Source organism: Miniopterus natalensis, chromosome 4 (genome assembly GCF_054644295.1).
Source record: "Miniopterus natalensis isolate mMinNat1 chromosome 4, mMinNat1.hap1, whole genome shotgun sequence".
NCBI lineage: Eukaryota > Metazoa > Chordata > Mammalia > Chiroptera > Miniopteridae > Miniopterus > Miniopterus natalensis.
This window is the reverse complement of record NC_142084.1, coordinates 26,931,383-26,949,564: the sequence shown is the minus strand read 5'-3', so window position 1 is coordinate 26,949,564 and position 18,182 is coordinate 26,931,383. Positions and strand designations below refer to the sequence as shown.

Sequence of the window (18,182 nt, the reverse complement as noted above, 5' to 3'; positions counted from 1 at the left end):
GTCAGTTACTCCTCAACAGAACAGAGGCTTCTTCAGAGCTAATGTATAGTTTCAGTCATTTACCATTGTAGCATCATCGATGATGGAGTAATTTGCCTGGTGCAGGTAGTGGTGAAGTATATTGCACAATAAACACGAAGGGTTTTCTTGGAGAAAGCGAGCCAGTTTTGTAAGTCTGTTGTATTTACTTCTTAGGGGGAAATGCATACTTTTATTCTGAAACAAAGCAAAAATAACAGGCTTACAATGAAGTATCAAAGATAATACAAATGAAAGACATCTAGTCACTAAGCACTTGCAGGTTTGATGTTTCCCAACAATGATGAACGATCAGGATCATTTTCAGTAACCTCTGTATCTCCATGTACTGCTGAAGACCCACCTCTAGCGCTTCGGTCATGATGCATCCCATAACAGCACAGAGTCTCAGCGTTCCCTCTGTGTCCAATTTGTTCAAGGACGACTTGAGCTGGTCAATGGGAACAAGCCACGCACCCACAGCTGGGGTCGCAGTGCTTAAGAGGTTCAGCTGCCTTCAGGTTTATTTTAGAAAATTATAAAAACAAGTGTCAAGATTTGTATTTCAAATAATCTTCCATATCTACTATACGTAGCAGCTATTTTATTTAGGCAAAATTACTTTTCCTTTCGACCACCAGATAAATTGTGAAGATATAACTTCATACTTCATAATATACAAAGACCAGATAATAGAAAAGAAAAAATATGAAAAAGCCTATTAGAGGTGGAAAAAAAAGTTCATGGCAGGGTAACATGTTAAAGTAAAACTAAAGCCCTAGGAAAGAAAAAGGGTCAAACAAGGGGAGAATAAAGTTGAGAGAGTCTGAGGTAGGAAAGGCGGGACGAGGTGGCAGCCCTCATACTAGATACATCTGAAAAGTCTAAACCTGCATGAAACAGAACTGCATGCCATTTAAATAAGAAACACCAAGCAATAGGAGTACACTTCTCAGACCTTTTACCTAGAAAATGCATGAGTGGGAGACCTCACATTGGTGGGAGCTGCGAAACTAAACCAGATCTCCTGGATGGTCAGCTTCATGCTGCAGGAATCAGGTGGGGGCGGCATGAGAGGCACGTCTTTCTTTAAATCATCAGATTCGACTCCTTCATCCTACATAAAATAGAACACCCAAAACTTTTTGTTTAGGGGCATTAAGTTACTTTTTCCAGATGAAGAAAGTGAAAGAGGTAATTTGCCAGAAGCAACACAACTCCTGAGCAGAGTGGGTGGCAGAATTAAGGTCTTCTACCTCCTACTGTAATCTATTTCCTTTTCCATTTAACAGAATATTTCAAACTTCCAAATAAGAAGCCATAATAAATACTATTGTAACCCATGTTCAAATAAATAACACTCTACAAAAAATGCTTGTATGTTATGTTATAAGCTAGTATCTAAAGCTGTATTGAGAAATAGGAAAAATATTTTTTAAATGTGTAATCACCGCCCTTCAGAATGTAGGGAGGTAGGAAGCATAATATTAAACAACAAATAGCCCTAGATGATTTGGCTCAGTGGTTACAGTGTCATCCTGCAGACTGAAGGCTCCCGGGTTCGATTCTGGCCAAGGGCATGTATCTTGGTTGCAGGCTCAATCCCAAACCCTGGTCGGTGGGCAAGCAGAAGGCAACCAATCTATGTCTCTCTCTTCCCCTTCCACTCTCTCTAAAAGAAATGGAAAAAATATCCTCAGGTGAGGATTAAAAAAGAACAAACAAAAACGTCTCCTGCCTTTTACATCTACTTAAGGTCTCTGATTCACTTTTATATATCATTGGTCAAGGTAAAGAAAAGACTGGCATTTTCTTGTGGGGTGACTAAGGAATAAAGAATACCCACAGAAACAGCTTTGAGACCTAAGTGTTACAGAACAATATAAACTATAGGTCCCAGTGATTTCAAAGTCAGCAAGCACTACATATAAGCCTACACTCCCTTATCTGCAATTCTAAAATCCATGATGTTCTGAAAATCTAAACTTTTTCTGTAAATGTGGCATCAAAACCTGATCTGAACTATTTGTCCCATACCTGGTGTTTTATTAAAATTGTGCTACAGAAATATTTAAGCATTTCAAGATGAAGCTGCCTCAGATTCCATTGAGAGTCTATGTAACATATAGTATACACATTACCAAGTTCTTATTGTGTGATAGACACTGAGTTATGCCTTTCCTATATACGATCTCCTCCAATCTTCACAAATCTAGAAGATAAATGTCCTTACAATACTCCTTTACAGATGAAGAAACTTGGGAGAGGGTAAATAAAAGTTATTTACTTGCTCCAGGTCACCAATCAGTTAGCGGTACACTTTTGTAATTAAGAATTTTAAATATTTTAGTTTTGCTGTTCCTGTACTCATGGAAATTCTACCCTAATAAAAATAATAAATAAGTGACATCCAAGGTATTCTTCAGGACTCTAACTGTAATTGGCAGATATTGAAAAAATATTTAGGACTTATATGAAATACTATCAGTAACAAAACTAAGTATTTAAAAAATGAATTCTGCTAAAATCCATCAAATGACATAAAAACAAAGCCTGCTTCTTTGAAATTCTATTAATTCATTAATTCAGCAGATATTATTAAGTGCCTAATATGAACACAGTATTATGCTACACACTATCATAGACATAAGCATATCTAGGATATGGTGCCTACAGAAATTATACTCTAGTATACCAAAATGCTTTGAGTGTCATTAAAGCAAAATCCAATCAGGTGCTCTGCTAGTTTTGAATCACACAATGGAGGAATTGGGATGGGGCATCCACCTCTGTTAAATAATCCCAGCTACCACACTTTCAGCTTGAATATGCTGATTCAGGTTACTGAAAGTCATGAGTGTTCAAAACATTTCAGCAACATGGGGCCAATCTGTCCCCACTAAAGCAGTGTCATTAAAGCAAAAAGACAAGCAAATATACTCCAGAAGTCAATTTTGAGTTGGTATGTCGTTTTCTATGTTATGTTTCCAAAGCATTATTATTAGAAATTCACCAACCTGCTCATCAGATACAGAATTTCCATTTAAGTCTGAAGAAGGGCTTGTTCGGTCACAAGGAAGATTATCATCAGAGACATCGGTGTTATAGCCACTGCCGGTTGGAGAATCAGAAGAATTATTAGAGGTCACTCCACCCCCTTCTGTGACACTAGCTTTGCCCATGGTTCCAAAAGTATTATACAAAACAGCGCCGGACTGTCTTCCTCCTATACAAATGTAAGAATGTATTTATTAAAACACTGGGTATCTCCATAATGTAGTCTACCATATCCATAAAGATAAAAATTAAAATCTCATAAAGATCTTTTTTACTCTCACCAAAACTTGCCCTTATCTGTAAAAGTGATGTAAGATTAGATTATCAGGTAAGCAATTGTAGGCATATACAACTACTATTATATATGACTAAATGTAAAAGCCTTATGCACAAGTCAGCCTTCCTAGTTTAATATTACTCAATAATGTAAAAGAAAACACATAATTCTAAGTTAGTCTCTGTCTCACTGAATAAAGGATTTGCAGTATTTTCATCCTATATGGCAAAGCTCTGCTAATGAAAGATCTGGTTTTCAAAAGCTGGGCAATTTTGACCTGAGCCACAGATTGCTCTGCTTCGGGCTCTGAGGTTTTACATGTGTAGGTGCTCTGCTAGTTTTGAATCACACAATGGAGGAATCGGGATGGGGCATCCACCTCTGTTAAATAATCCCAGCTACCACACTTTCAGATTGAATATGCTGATTCAGGTTACTGAAAGTCATGAGTGTTCAAAACATTTCAGCAACATGGGGCCAATCTGTCCCCACTAAAGCAGAATTTTTTTAAAACCTACCTTTTATAGTTAAATTTTCAAGCCCACATTCAAACATTATCCAACCCCATTTTTCTTGGCTGGGGCCCATTCGAGTTATATCTGGAACAGCTTGCTGGTCAGTCTCATCCACAAAAGTAAACTCATCCAGCTCTTCAAGAGTAAACAAGACTTTGGACTTCTCAAAGGGTATAGCCGTGATGGCACAGGTACCGATATCTATTACCAAAAGAGAATAAAATCACCACTTTTAAAGACAGAGCCTTTATATATTTTTTAGGACAAACAGTGTAAACATTTGGCACGGTGGCTATGTTCAAAAGATATCTTAGTAGTCTGTCAAAAGAAAAAAACAAATGAACCAACCAACTTCAAAAATAATGCTGCCTAACACCGCACTGCTTACAAATTGCCAGAATCACATTGAAGTAAGGGGGAAAAGAAGATTCCATAATTAACAAATAATTGCCCAAAGGCAGGATGTACTCATTTCTGAAAGATTCCAGGGTACTCTAAAAATCTAAAGTTAAGAAGCTCCTAAATAATTCAGCTTTATAGTAAACTATTTTAAAATACTTTCTCATCATTTTATAAAATAAAAAATTATTTTAATTACCCAGCCTTAGCAAAAACATTATTTTCTAATACAATAGCAGCATTTACTAAAAGATGGATTTATGCTAACATATTCTATATAACTACAATTCATCACAGTCATTGCCATATTCCATGGCTTACAATATGCAATATAGAAATTAGCATCCGAAGTTCCTGGCATTTTTTCTTACTTGTCACCTTACTTTTTAAAATTTCTCTGATTATAGCTAATGAATACAGAAAAGAAAAAAAAAGGAGATTCAAAAAACACATATAAACTTATCACCCAGAGATGACTGCTTTACATTTAGAGTAAGTTTCCTTCTAGCTCTTTAGAGATCATTTTACAAACCCAGCTTTGTCTCCCAATTTTCATGCAACAGTAACCATGATAATTTCCTCAGGTCATTAAAAATTGTTCCAAGATATTATTTTAATAGCTATATAATATTCCATCAGGAATATACTATACTTTGCATTTATGATTAGAAAATCTTCCTAAACCAGAGTAAATATTCACTCACATTTTTCTGTAGTTTCCTCATTATTTCATTATTTTATGTTTGTCTAATTCCATGAACTTATTCTGAAATATGGCATAAGGTGAGGATTTAACTTGAATTTGTAAATTTTTTGATTAGGTAACACTCACATAAAGTTCCAAAGAGTACAAAAGGGTACATAGTGAAACCCTAAGACATACACTTCCCCCCCATACCGGTAACAAATGTCATTATATTATTGAGTATCTTTTCACAGATATCTTATATACCTATAATATAAGCAAAGACATTTACATTTTTTTCCTACAATGATCTCCTTAAAATTTCTTTGGGAGTTTTGTCTTTAATGAGTTCTATCTGGATATTGTCCCTTCCAAATTATAATTACTGCTTACAGTCTATACAACACCCAAGTGCAAACTGACTACCAATGCAAACTACAGAGCTGAGGAGAAGTCTTTTTATATGCAAGCTGCTGTATTCTGCACTAGTGTTAGAACTATAGAACTCAAGAGAGTCAAGGACAAGCTTGCTCTGGAATCCTCAGGCCAAATGCTTTGGCCTTAAACACAAGGACGGTGAAGTAGTCTTGAGAAAGCCTCAGCAGTTACACAGACCCAGAACACAGACAGCACTCATGGAACCTTCAGAGCCTATACAATAGTGAATAAATTCTAGGCAATGACTTATTCATTTGGGACTGGTCACCTGTCCCACATGGAGATTTAAGCACAGTGATCATCTCAAGTAAGACACAAGCTCATTTCTTTCTGGATTGAATCTCTGACAGTCTGAGATCACTTAGCCTCTAAATAAGCACAGGCACAGAGTTGAGTCAGGAATATTGAATAGTATGTGACGTGTCTAGTTTACTCTCTTACCTCACTAGGGACTCTAAGACGCATAGCCATGGCTATCATTCTTGTTGCTGCTGTATTTTACAGACTTCGCTATCTACTTTTGATATTGTAATTAATAATTTTTAATAAAGTTGTGCCAAAAGAACAATTCACTAAAGTGAGAAAGACTATGAAGACCATACTCTCTGTTCTATAATGAGCAGCAGACACCATGAAGAAACCAGATGGGTTCCTAATATGGGGCCATATCACTTACTTCCCTACTGAAGTTTACCTTCTGTTCTGCATAGAATGTGAGTAAGGAATAGTTAAATACCATGTGTTCAATATAGGTAGAAATACCTTTCTCTTTCTTAAAAAATACTCAAATTGTAGCAATATTCAAAGGGAAAAAATGCTTCCTTTTGCAAAATCCTCTTATATTTATACATGTCACAGAAAAATTATTTGTTGTAGAATCCTACCTGTTGTATCAAGACCCCTGAGCTGCCCATGAACTCGATGAATGTTTAACTTGGCGGCAATTTCTTTGCCTTTTTCCGCTCCAGCGTTTGATCTGAGAGATCCAGATGACTGAGGCTGCATTTTAGAGGCATGGACATATCTATCAAACTGTGATGTTCTACCGGGTTCTGAGCTGTTTGAAGTCTCTTCAACCACACCTCTTCACGGAAAAGAAAGAGAGCATGATGGCTAACAGTGGAACAGCAGAGTTCAGGAAAAACATTTAACTAATAAGTGACTTAAAAAAAACCATTCCACTATTTTAATTAAACCAATATTAAGAACAAATTCTTCAGTGTTTACTGAAAAATAGTATGAATAAAAACAGTACAAACTTTCGAATACCTACAAAGTGAGATTTGAAATTCCAATGCCAGTTTTGAGTTTTAACATTAGAATTTTCAGAAATGTATTAAGATGATGATTAAGGTTTGCTTTTCCATCCAGCAAGATAATCATGGTTCAAATTAATGAAATCTTTATTACCGATTCATACGAACTTGTGTTACAATTCTGTCGAAACACAATGCGACCAGGGACACGTGAGTCACACTTCTACTGGGAGCTGTACTTGGAGATTCTTCCACTGAGGCTTGTAACAAACACAAGTTTACCTAACACAGAAAATGGCATAAATGTCAGACTTGAAAAGTGAAAATTATCAAATATAAAATACACTGAAAAAAGACAAAACTACCGTTAGGAATAGCAAATCTATGTGTCTGAGAGTTATGAAGACAAAGCTTATAAATATAGACTCTCATAAAATAATTATAATTAAATTTTTACTGGATGGATGTGGAATATTTTAGTATATCTTACCCAATATTCTGCTTACGTAAACTTATTTACATTACATTAATTCTTTTTTCTGCCAAGGGCCATTTGTATATTTATAACAATGTATATTCGCGGGCCATACAAAATTATCAATTTAAAAATTAGCTATGAAAAAAGCTCCTAGATTTACTGAATTTCGAGTCCTGCCTGTGGTTGCCTTGACAGGGCCAGACCAAATGATTTCATAGGCCGTATATGGCTCGAGGGCTGGACGTTCCCCAGCCCTGCATTAGATCATCAAGGGAACAAAATATATGTTTTTGATATTCCACCACCATTCAATTTAGTAAATACAAAGGATAAAACCACCAAAATGTTCTCTTTCAGGAAAATTTTTAAAAATATTAAATTGTATTTGGCCTGTGTGACTCCATGGTTGAGCATCAACCCATGAACCAAAAGGTCATGGTTCAATTTCTGGTCAGGGCACATGCTTGGTTTTGGGCTCAATCTCTGGTATGGGGTGTGCAGGAGGCAGCTCATCAATGACTCTCTCTCATCATTGATGTTTCTCTCTCTCTCTCCCTCTCCCTTCCAGTCTCTCTGAAATCAATAAAAACATATTTAAAACATAAAATAAGTAGAAATATTAAATTGTTACCTTTGGTATGCTGACATTAGCCTGAAGACCTTTAATTGTCACATTATCTTGCTTCATGATAAGATTTGTCTGTGCTTGTCCTTGGTTAGTTGTTCCTATGGTAGGGTGCTCAGTTTTTGTTCCTCTAACATCTTGTTTGGAAGATAACTAAAAAGAGTGTAAGTAAAATTAGTACTTCACAAACATTTCATAATTTCCACATCATCCACAAGTGACCTGCTCATTCGTTCTGCTCCTTTATGCCCATGGGCATGCCAGCTGCCATCGGGTTAGCACCCCTAGTCTTAAAGTACAAACTAGATGAAATAGATTGGCAGCTTCAGGGTTGAGAGAAGTGATACATAGTAAACTGAAATCAGCCTATAGAGAAACAGAAAAATGGTGATGATGACAATAACAGAGACTTTTTATGATCACTAAATTCTACTTACTTGAGGACGGATTTGGTTTCTCGTAATTGGCTCCTTGTTGGCTGAGAAAATTTTCAAATTTCTTTTGATCTGTACTCCTCTACCCTAACAACCACTATATTTTGAATAACTGGATCACTAAAAACAATCAGACCCACTTGTACTTTGCCTGTGGGCCCCGGTCCAAATATGATAGAGATAAATTTGAAAGCCAAATGGAGAGTCACCAGAAGAGCACCAGGCCCTGCCTGCTAAGCAATGGCTTCGTGCTTGGACCACAGCGTAAGTAGAATATCACAAACCAGGGGGCAATGATTTGACTCATTGAGGTGAACAAAAATAATCTCAAAAATATTGAGAGACGAGTTATCTGTCACAGAGGAAAGGCAAAATAATACGCAGCTCTGCTTCCTTAGGAAATGAATGCACCAGACCTAGAGAGCACTCATTCACTAAGGACCAACGCTCTTTAGGAAGGACTGGAATAAAGCTACTTCTGAAATAAAGGGAAAAATAAAGCTACATTTTAATAAATAGTTGACTACTATTTAATCCATAGTATAGTTCTACATGCCATCTCTTATGGAGCCAAAGACATATAAAGGCTGTTTAGAAATGTCCATGAGTTCCAATTTAAATGACTAATAAAATTTTAATACATTCCATTTTTTCAAGTTTGCACATGATAAATACTCAGTTTGCCATACTCTACTGGATAAAAGGTTCTTACATTTTCTGAGAAGGTAGTCTTGCTATTTTGCACAGCTTCCCTGAGGACTTTGGCGTGAAGGTCATCCACAATTGCAGCTGGGTGTCGGGTGTGAGCATAATGAACCATTGCTTCAATATATCTGCAGGAGGAGAAACAGAAAATGAGAAACTAGTTTATCGAATCTGTTCTATCACTTTCCATTACAGAGCTTATTCATGTTCGTTTTGTCTCTCTAAATAAACTAGACAGTAGTAATATCAAACATAATAATTAGTTACTGGGTATTTGATCATTTTATGCTCACCAGCCCAAAACAAAAACTGAAAACTATAATGCAATATAATTCTTATAATATTGCAATATAATTATTTGGGCTGAAAGTAACAAATGACAACTAAGTGAAACACAGGCCTCTTTAAATATATCTTCATTTTTGTTCAATCAAATAGCCATCATCAACATTCTTCTTTATGAACATGTATCACATACACTAATCATCATATAACATACATTTATCATTTTATCTAATAATAGTTATAGTTTTAGATAAAATTAATACCTGTCTAAAGCTTCAGCCACCAGGGGAGTGAGAACAATGTCAACAGTTCCTTTGACCTCAACTATGGCTGTTGTCCTGGTCTGAGAGACAGGCTGATCCAGGGTCCACTCTTCCGTTAATGTTTCCTCATCTGTGTTATCAACAGCTCTCTTTTCCAGAGGAGTATATGGTGTTCTGTACAATGTAATGAGCAAAGTATATATTACAAACACCATGAAAGAGAATAGGAGTTGGAACTTATCTAAGATGAGTGACTGCTTAAACCAACATTTATTTCAACTAAAAACTTCATGGAACTGGACTAGATATTTCATATCCCAAATGCTGTTCAAAGACAGGACAAATGAGGTACTAAAGTAAAAATTGATCAAAGATGGTTAATATATAAAGTGGGTGGAAAACTGTTACATATTTACTTGATGGAGCTTTTCCAAAATATGAAAACTTCAGTTCTGAATTCTTGCTAGTTCCCAATCTTGATATGCCAAGTGATGGCTTGCACAGTATGCTAAAAGAAATGTCACTGACTGCCTATAATGTAGGCAAAGCCATCACAGACAACACAGCTGAGTTATTTGGGGTAATTTATTTATAAAATATAGTGTATAGTCAAATAAAGAATGGTTATTATTTAGAATAAACTTTACATATCTCATAATCAAGAAAGACAGACTTGCCCGGCTGGGTGTGGCTGAGCAGTTGAGCATCGACCTATGATTCAGGAGATCACAGTTTGATTCCCAGTCAGAGCACATGCCCAGGTTGTGGGCTCGATCCCCAGTCGGGGGTGTGCAGGAGGCAGCCGATCAATGACTCTCTCATCATTGATGTTTCTATCTCTCTCTCCCCCTCCCTTCCTCTCTCTGAAATCAATAAAGATATATTTTTTTTAAAAAAGACTTTATACTTAAAAGTATGTAATTTTTACTTACTTTGAAGTTGATCCTGAAAGTTGCACTCCTCTGTCTAGTAAAGAATTAGCTGTGAGCCCCTGTTTGATAACCTAGAATAATATAAAATACTGTTTATAGTCTAGAATTTTAATATTCTCTAAATTTATGCTATAGACCGATTATTTGTGAATATCCAGATTACCTTATTAATATGATTTTCACATATATAACTATTTAACAAATTGAGAAAATCAAAGAAAATATTTATTTGGCAATTTCATTTTCATTTTATTCAGACAAATGCCAGGGCAGGGCTGTAGGACTCAGCAACAGGAGTAAAAGACTATCCAACAAAGCTTAAATGGAAGCGCTTCCAAGTCTGTCTTCAGAGCACCATTTACATTGAGCTTTTAAGCTAATTTTAGAGTGTTTTCCTGGCACAATCAACTTTCAAGCGGGAAAGAACCCCTTAGAAACATTACATTATAGGAAAAGCTGGATTGTATTTTATATCCATAAAAGATAAGTAATACAAATAATGCACTTGAACAACCAAACTGGATCCTTTTAAATGTTAGCCAGTTACTCAAATTTAATAAAGAAAAATAACTTTCTTACTTCCTATGTTCTATTTTTAAAGTGATCTAAAGATATGAATTCCTTGACTTATTTTCTCCAGACATTTGACTGCCTAATCAAACCCAAAAGATTTATTGCAAATACTAAAATAATCTAGCCTCTCGGGTACTATTCTGAATAAGCAAGTACCATTCAGTTTTATACTGGAAAATTCATAAACCAACGTATTTTCACATGGAATAAAGAGGACATTTTGAAATCTTAACATGAGCAATTTATCTTGGGCAACAAGAGAAATGGACACAACCTTAAAACCAAAACTTTTTAGCTGTTACTAATGCTCCCATTTCCTTCAATATATATTGTACACATATACATATACCTCAGTATCTCTAAGGATATTCAACTCCATTATCACATTTCCATCATTACTTAAGCCCAAGCCCGTCATCTCTTGCACAGACTGCTGCCACAGCCTCCTAAGTGGTCACCCTACTTCCCCTCTTCCTTAATGGCAGTTCAATTCCACTTAGTAGCCAAAGTACATGAGACCACATCACATTTCCTTAGAGCTCCCATGAGTTTCCCAATGAAATTAAAATTCTGACTACTGATACCTGCTCTGTCACCCTTGTTCAGGTGTCCAGCTCATCGGGAGCATGTCCCTGCTACCTCTCCATGTCTCATGCACACCGATTTCTTTCCCTCCTTAGCAATTCAGCAAAGCTGATGCCTGTGCCATGAACCTAGTGGCCCTAGGTCTTCCCATCCTCATCTTTTCCTTATCCTTTAAGTTTCAGTTTAAATATTACCTCAGTTTAAGTATTAATTGTCTTGTCAATAAAACTATTATTCTCCATCCCAGTATCCTTTATCTTCATAACTCTTCTCAATTTGTAATCATATACTTATCTATTTATCTATTAACTGTCTGTCTCTGTCCCCTAAACTATAAGCTCCATGTCCATTTCTCTCATCACTGCACATCGAATGTTGGGCACACAGTGGTATATATGAATTAAGAATGAATACATTAAAACACTTTAAATAAGTGTATATGTATATGTAATCAATTCCATAAGATTTCATATGCTTAATTTTGGTCTTTAAAACCATAAAAATTTCTCTTATAAATGTTTAATTTTATAAAAATAGTTTTCATATTGGCTATTATTACAACATTTATTTTAACTTATTTTTAGCTCTCCTTAAAAAAGCCATTTACGGAATACACTACAGAAGTAGCCAATGGCCAATTATACTAAATTATAAGACCTCAAATGTCAAGTGAATGGAACTGGATTTGCAAAGCAGTTATGGATCAAAACACCTACTATCAAAAACAATTTCAAAATTTATTTTTAAGACACAGAAAATACGGATTCAGAGAGACTTGATCCTAATCTAAAGAATACAGTGTAGACAGAGACTATTACATTTACTGACTAACACTGTGATGATCAAGTCTGTACCTATTCCTCCATTTACTATGCTTCACTTTATAATTCCCACCACTAACCCTAAGACCTACTATCATACATGAAGGCCTGACTTCAGAAAGTCTATCTTTCAGAAAGGCAGTTAAAATGACTGCGAGTAACTGTGGAAACATCTTCAAAATCCATTTTTCTAAATAAATATACCAGTGTAGAAACTAATGATTTGGTTTATACCTTAAAATTTGGAACAGAGAGCTGTTCACACGATGATGAACTTTCTTCACTGGTTGGTGTATCCAGATCAAGAGGACGATGCAGGGAGGACTTGGAGGTCCTTTTGTGGGTTGGGTGCTTCACTGACCAATTAATCACCTGGAACTGAGTAAGGTAAGTCTGATAACAGCTCATCGCCGGTTGCTGAGAAGTGGTCTGCTCGCTCTCTACTGTTTTCTCACCCTCTACAATATACAGATGTTCTATAACATCATCTTCTCCACCTAGTGCAGAAACGAATGAGGCCTGGGAAGGGTGAGTTTTGAATGGCAGAGTTCGGGGATCCTGAATGCTTTCTCCGTGGCCAGTGAGTGGTCCCTCGACACTGTGATATATGGAACCCCTACTGAAGTCAATCTGCTGGGTCTGCTTTTTCTTCTTCTTCCTACCTGGATAGGTCCCAGGGCCTTCATCACTGCTAATGGGCTCAAATTCTTCAGCAGCAGAAAAGTAGGCTTCGCTGTCAGCCATTGACATGCTGGAATCCATTGATCGATATTGATGGAATGAATTAGAGTCTGCTGATGGTGTATACGGAAAGGAACCAAAACTTCTTCTCTGCTTTGGTGAGTCCAGTACATTTTCATCACTTCGGGAGACATCACTACTAAACTGGACTCCAACTGTGACCGGTTGCTTGTCCCCATAAAAAGCTGCAGTCAGGCTCTTGGTACTTCCAAGTCGGGTGGAACATACAGAGGCTTGTCGTTTCAAGGGAGACCGCAGAGGGGACTGACCTACTGACTTATCCTGAGTATTAGGAGACGCAGGGCTGTTTCCTGACACTTCTGTAGGAATACTAAAACATAAAGCAAAGCTATTACCCTTTACTGTACATCATATAAATTACTCTAAATATAAACAGAAGTACTGATAAAATCCTTTTAATAATTTTAATCATTATTTTACAAACAAATGAAAATCTGCAATTTTACAATAAAATAATCATACAAAGTAACAAAACAACAATGTATTCATATCCCATATAGATCAAAAAAAATTGAGGAAGCTTAAAACAAAAACAAAAAAAAAGTAAAGAAACCCATGAATATTATCTATCCGTAATCTATGAAAACTAATGCATTCATCGGGTTTTGTTTTTTTTTCATATCCTTTAAAAGCTTGTCCAATAAAATGCACCAGAGACCTGTGATTAACTGAGAGGACCTGAAGAAGAGAAAAAAGTCACGGACAACCCAATACTTCTAACTTTGGCAACTGATGTAGAGGTGCCATTTAGTGAAGCAGAACAAGCTGACCATGTGCACAAGGCCATATGCCAAGTTTGAGGTCTCCATGAAATATCCAAGTAGATGTATCAAGAAGGTAACTGGGCCTTGGCCTGTGTGGCTCAGTGGTAAACTATTGGCCTGCGCTTCAAAGGGTCTCAGGTTCAATTCCTGGTCAAGGGAACATACCTGGGTTGCAGACTCAATCCTGCACATGTGGGAAGCAACCAATAGGTATGTCTCTCTCACTTCAATGTTTCTCTCTCTCTTCCCCTGCCTCCCTGCCACTCTTGCTGAAAATCAAAGGAAAAAATATCCTTGGGTAAGGATTAACAACACACACAAAAAGAGAAAGTAACTAGGCTTATAGGGTCTAGCCGAGGGGGAGAGAACCTGAAATGTGCTATCAAGAGGAAGGGCATTTCAAGAAATGAGGAGTCAACTATTATAGAAAGACAAGGACAAAAATAGTCACCAGTCTAGGAAAATGTCCAAATGTTAACAAGGGTTAACTCTGAGAGGTCAGATGACAAGAAATATGTATTGTCATTATACTTTTCTGTATTTTCCTAATATCTGGAATGAATAGCATATGTATTACTTTTATAACAGTAAATGGACACTTAAAACCATGTTCAGGAGGAGAAAAACATTTTCTACAGTGAGTGAGTTGAGAGGAAAGAAGTTTTTCTGGCCACAAGTTGAAGCAATTATAAGACGATTGCGAGCAGGTCCCCGCATCTACTTGACTACTGACCTCACTGGGCCATCCTCTCTTTTTGTTCCATGCAGGAATTCCTTCTGAAGCACAGGGTCATCAGCCACAGAAGAGGGGCTTTCCTTGTCTGGGGCCAGTAAAGGCTGGGCTGCACTGGAGCTGCTGTTGTCGTCTGAGGAAGACGACGAGCTGTGACAGCGCATGGGGACCTGCAGGCTCAGGTGCTGAGTCTTCCTTTCGGCTTCCGTTCCCCCTGCCTTGTTCTCCCATTCTTTCCTCTTCATGCCGTTCGCATTACCTACAGCAACCAACAAAAGCAGGTTATGTGAACACAGCAATTTCAACAGCAATTTATGAAAAATATAGCACCTTAATTCAATTTCTTGTTTTTAAGTATAATCATTTTTTAAAAGCACAAGTATGTAATTTCACAAAGCAAAGTATCCACCTCTGTGGATCCAGAGTCCACAAACAGTGAATTTTTTCTTTTTTCTTTTTTAACTTTTATTTGAAAATTTTCAAACTTACAGAAAACTTTCAAGAATAGCACAAAACCACCATATATCTTTTATCTGGAATTTCCTATTATAAATATTTTTCTCCATTTACTCTATTTATGTGTGTATGTGTGTATATATATATATATAAATAATACCTTTTGAACCAGCTGAGAATAATTTACTGACATTGTGGTGTTTCACCCTAGATACTCAAGGATTTATTTCCTAAGAATAATACATAACCCCTACATAGTTATCGACTTGATCAATTTAGTATTGATAGAGTAGATTATTATCACGTGCTTTCCAATTTTCTCCACTGACTCAATAAGGTCCTTTAGAGCACTTCTGCCCCCTCCAGTACAGGATCCAATCTAGGATCGTACATGACTGCATTTGGTTGTCATGTCTTCTTTGATTGGGAACACATCCTCAGGCCAGTGACAAGAGCCCTGTGAGGTGACATGATGGGGGAGGGGCTGATTTTAGTTTCTACTCAGCCATGTGTTTGGCCATATAACTTCACGCACCTTACTCTCGGTGATGAGCCTCAGTTTATTCACTATAAACAGGGATGATATAAACTCACATGGTAGTCTGGGGATTAAGTGACAAAATGCCTGTGAAAAGCTTTAAGAACAAACATTACTCAAATGTAAGAAAGTAATATTATAAGAAAACACTGAAGTTAAATTGTACTTAGCAACTTTCTTTCCTTTCCATGTCAAGAAGTTTTGGTGTTTGCTGATTTTAGAAGATAATTTGCTCTCCTAAGCAAAACTGCTGCAATCAACCTTAAAATAATGCGTACACACTTGTCTTACCATTCAGTGAAAAAAATCACTTAAACAGGAATTAGGCATATGTAGAGATGTAGTCCAGCTCTTTCCACTAAGAGCTCCTCACGTATGGGAAACCAATCCAATAAACTCTTAAAACTCTCAAAACTCTTAAATTCTTTTCCTATCCTCATTTGTTTACTGACAAAAGGCAGTGCTAAGTTAATGTTTTTGAGTGGACAAAGGAAAAAAGGCTAAATGTTGGTGAAATATCAAGACTTTTCTATGCTTGTTGACAGCATGGCAACTTAAACAGTAATTATTGCACTTAACTGTAGGAACACACAACTAAGAAACGCAGAGGAAAATCCATTTCTGAAGTCTTCAGAGCAAAGACACAAGGTAAATCTAAATCTAATACCCAGTGAATACAACATTCACTGCTCATACAAATGCATGTGTTTACAGAGTTATCCTCCAGGCTCTAAGGAAAGAGCACCCTTCTCTTCTTGACATGTTCAATTTTAGTAATAAGAAGAATATTTTGCAAAAGTAGTTCATAGCAGGGGGCCCAATGGTATAAATATTACTATTGATAAGCTTTCCTATTGAAGTAAACTGGTAAAACCACCATTACTTTGAAACATAATTATTCCTAAGTATATCTCCAGAAGTTGGCTTCCAGGAAAATGATGACATAAAAGGAAATATTTAGAATAAGTTTGGATGAATAGTGGAACTACTTTCACCTTGGGTAAATCTGAAAAACTCACGTCTTATCTGGCTTTAGTTAAACTACCTGCAAAACAGGGCAGACTATCAAATCCTACCTCTGAGGGCTCAAAGAACTAAGTTGAATACAGTAACACGAACTTCTCTCAGATGGCATAATAAAAAATTAGCACATTTCATTACCATCTGCCATTTTGGGAATTTCCTTAGTAATAATCCACTCCCCAGGCTGCAGCAGAGACTGCCCATAGTACATGTCAGACTCTGCACTCGTGCTTGAAAATGCAGAGCTACTGGACGGTGTCAACTCTTCAAGCTTGAAGAAATCCAGGCCAGTCACTGTGCCACCAAAGAATCTGCAGCCACCAAGACAGCCACACTTGTGCCTGCACCTCTTACTCCTCAGGTTGTCGTCGGGCCACAAAAACCATAGCCTGAACAGAATCCCAAAACAAAACAAACGAGAAACAACAATGGAACAAAAACTCATTAAGAACAAAAAAACTTTTTGGCAGATAGTTACATATAAGTTAATTGTTAATATTTGTAAAAGACATGGTAAACACAAAGGTTTATTTTTACTGTGGTATGTCTTTTTAATCATTCTGCCATCCTAAACAAATAAACAATAGTCTCACCATGGTAAGTGAGAGAGAAATAAGGAGAAACAATAAGAGAAATACAGCATACATTAAAATAAACCAAAGAGCTAAGCAGCAGCAGCAAATATAAAAATCATTTAAATCCAGTTTAAAAACAACAGTAGGCCCGGGCGGGCGTGGCTCAGCGGTTGAGCGTCGACCTAGGATCCAGGCGATCGGGGTTCGATTCGATTCCTGGTCAGGGCACATGCCCGGGTTGCAGGCTCAATCAGTGACTCTCTCATCATTGATGTTTCTATCTCTCTCTCTCCCTCTCCTTTCCTCTCTCTGAAATCAATAAAGATTTTTTTTTTAATTTAAAAATAAGTAAATAAATAAATAAAAACAACAGTAAATATTCTCAAATGAACTAAAAATTTTAAACATTAATCTAAAAAATGGACAAAACTATTAGTATAAATTATGTTTAATAGATTTGGGCAGCTCAGGGCCTATTTCACACAGCAAATTTAATACACCCAAATTATAAATATGAGATAAGTAAAAAAATTATTTCTCAATAAAACCAAAATAATGTACTATGCTCTATTTTAGAGAAAAAATTATAAATATTTTGTAATTAGTACTCTAAATGAAGTATTAAGAATTGAGACAATATGAAAATGTATTCAAATTTTTCAGGTTCTGTGAGTAACCCATGCACAAATCTGTCAGTATTAACTCCCCTCCCTCCTTAAAAATGTTATATAATACACATCTGCAAGTTACATCTTTTTTCCTTTTTCACATGCATTCTCTCACTGGATCCTCAGGGTTCTTACAGGAAGACAGAATCGATATATTACCATTTTCCTTCTATACTCATTCATTTAGACTTCTTGAGTGTCTATTATGTGCCTAGCACTATGCCAAGAAAACCAGTCTTACCCACATGAAGTTCACAGTATAGCGGCAAAGACAGGCCACAAACTAGAATATCTAATCATAAGTTATAGTAAGTGCT

General features: G+C 36.5%; 1 protein-coding gene across 4 annotated transcripts in view; it reads right to left on the bottom strand.

Moving 5' to 3' along the window:
• The window catches only part of BLTP1 (bridge-like lipid transfer protein family member 1), a 134,888-nt gene that overhangs the window by 68,937 nt on the left and 47,769 nt on the right, over positions 1-18,182 (bottom strand). For all 4 annotated transcript variants that reach the window (XM_087816473.1, XM_016203311.2, XM_016203313.2 and 1 more), the window contains exons 27-40: positions 16,761-17,011; positions 14,606-14,864; positions 12,581-13,418; positions 10,368-10,438; positions 9,436-9,609; positions 8,895-9,015; positions 7,755-7,901; positions 6,800-6,927; positions 6,274-6,473; positions 3,871-4,068; positions 3,036-3,244; positions 984-1,135; positions 383-533; positions 64-216 (exon numbers count right to left, since the gene is read on the bottom strand). In XM_087816473.1, coding sequence (XP_087672599.1) covers positions 64-216; positions 383-533; positions 984-1,135; positions 3,036-3,244; positions 3,871-4,068; positions 6,274-6,473; positions 6,800-6,927; positions 7,755-7,901; positions 8,895-9,015; positions 9,436-9,609; positions 10,368-10,438; positions 12,581-13,418; positions 14,606-14,864; positions 16,761-17,011 — 3,052 coding nt within the window. The remainder of the gene's footprint in view (positions 1-63; positions 217-382; positions 534-983; positions 1,136-3,035; positions 3,245-3,870; positions 4,069-6,273; positions 6,474-6,799; positions 6,928-7,754; positions 7,902-8,894; positions 9,016-9,435; positions 9,610-10,367; positions 10,439-12,580; positions 13,419-14,605; positions 14,865-16,760; positions 17,012-18,182) is intronic.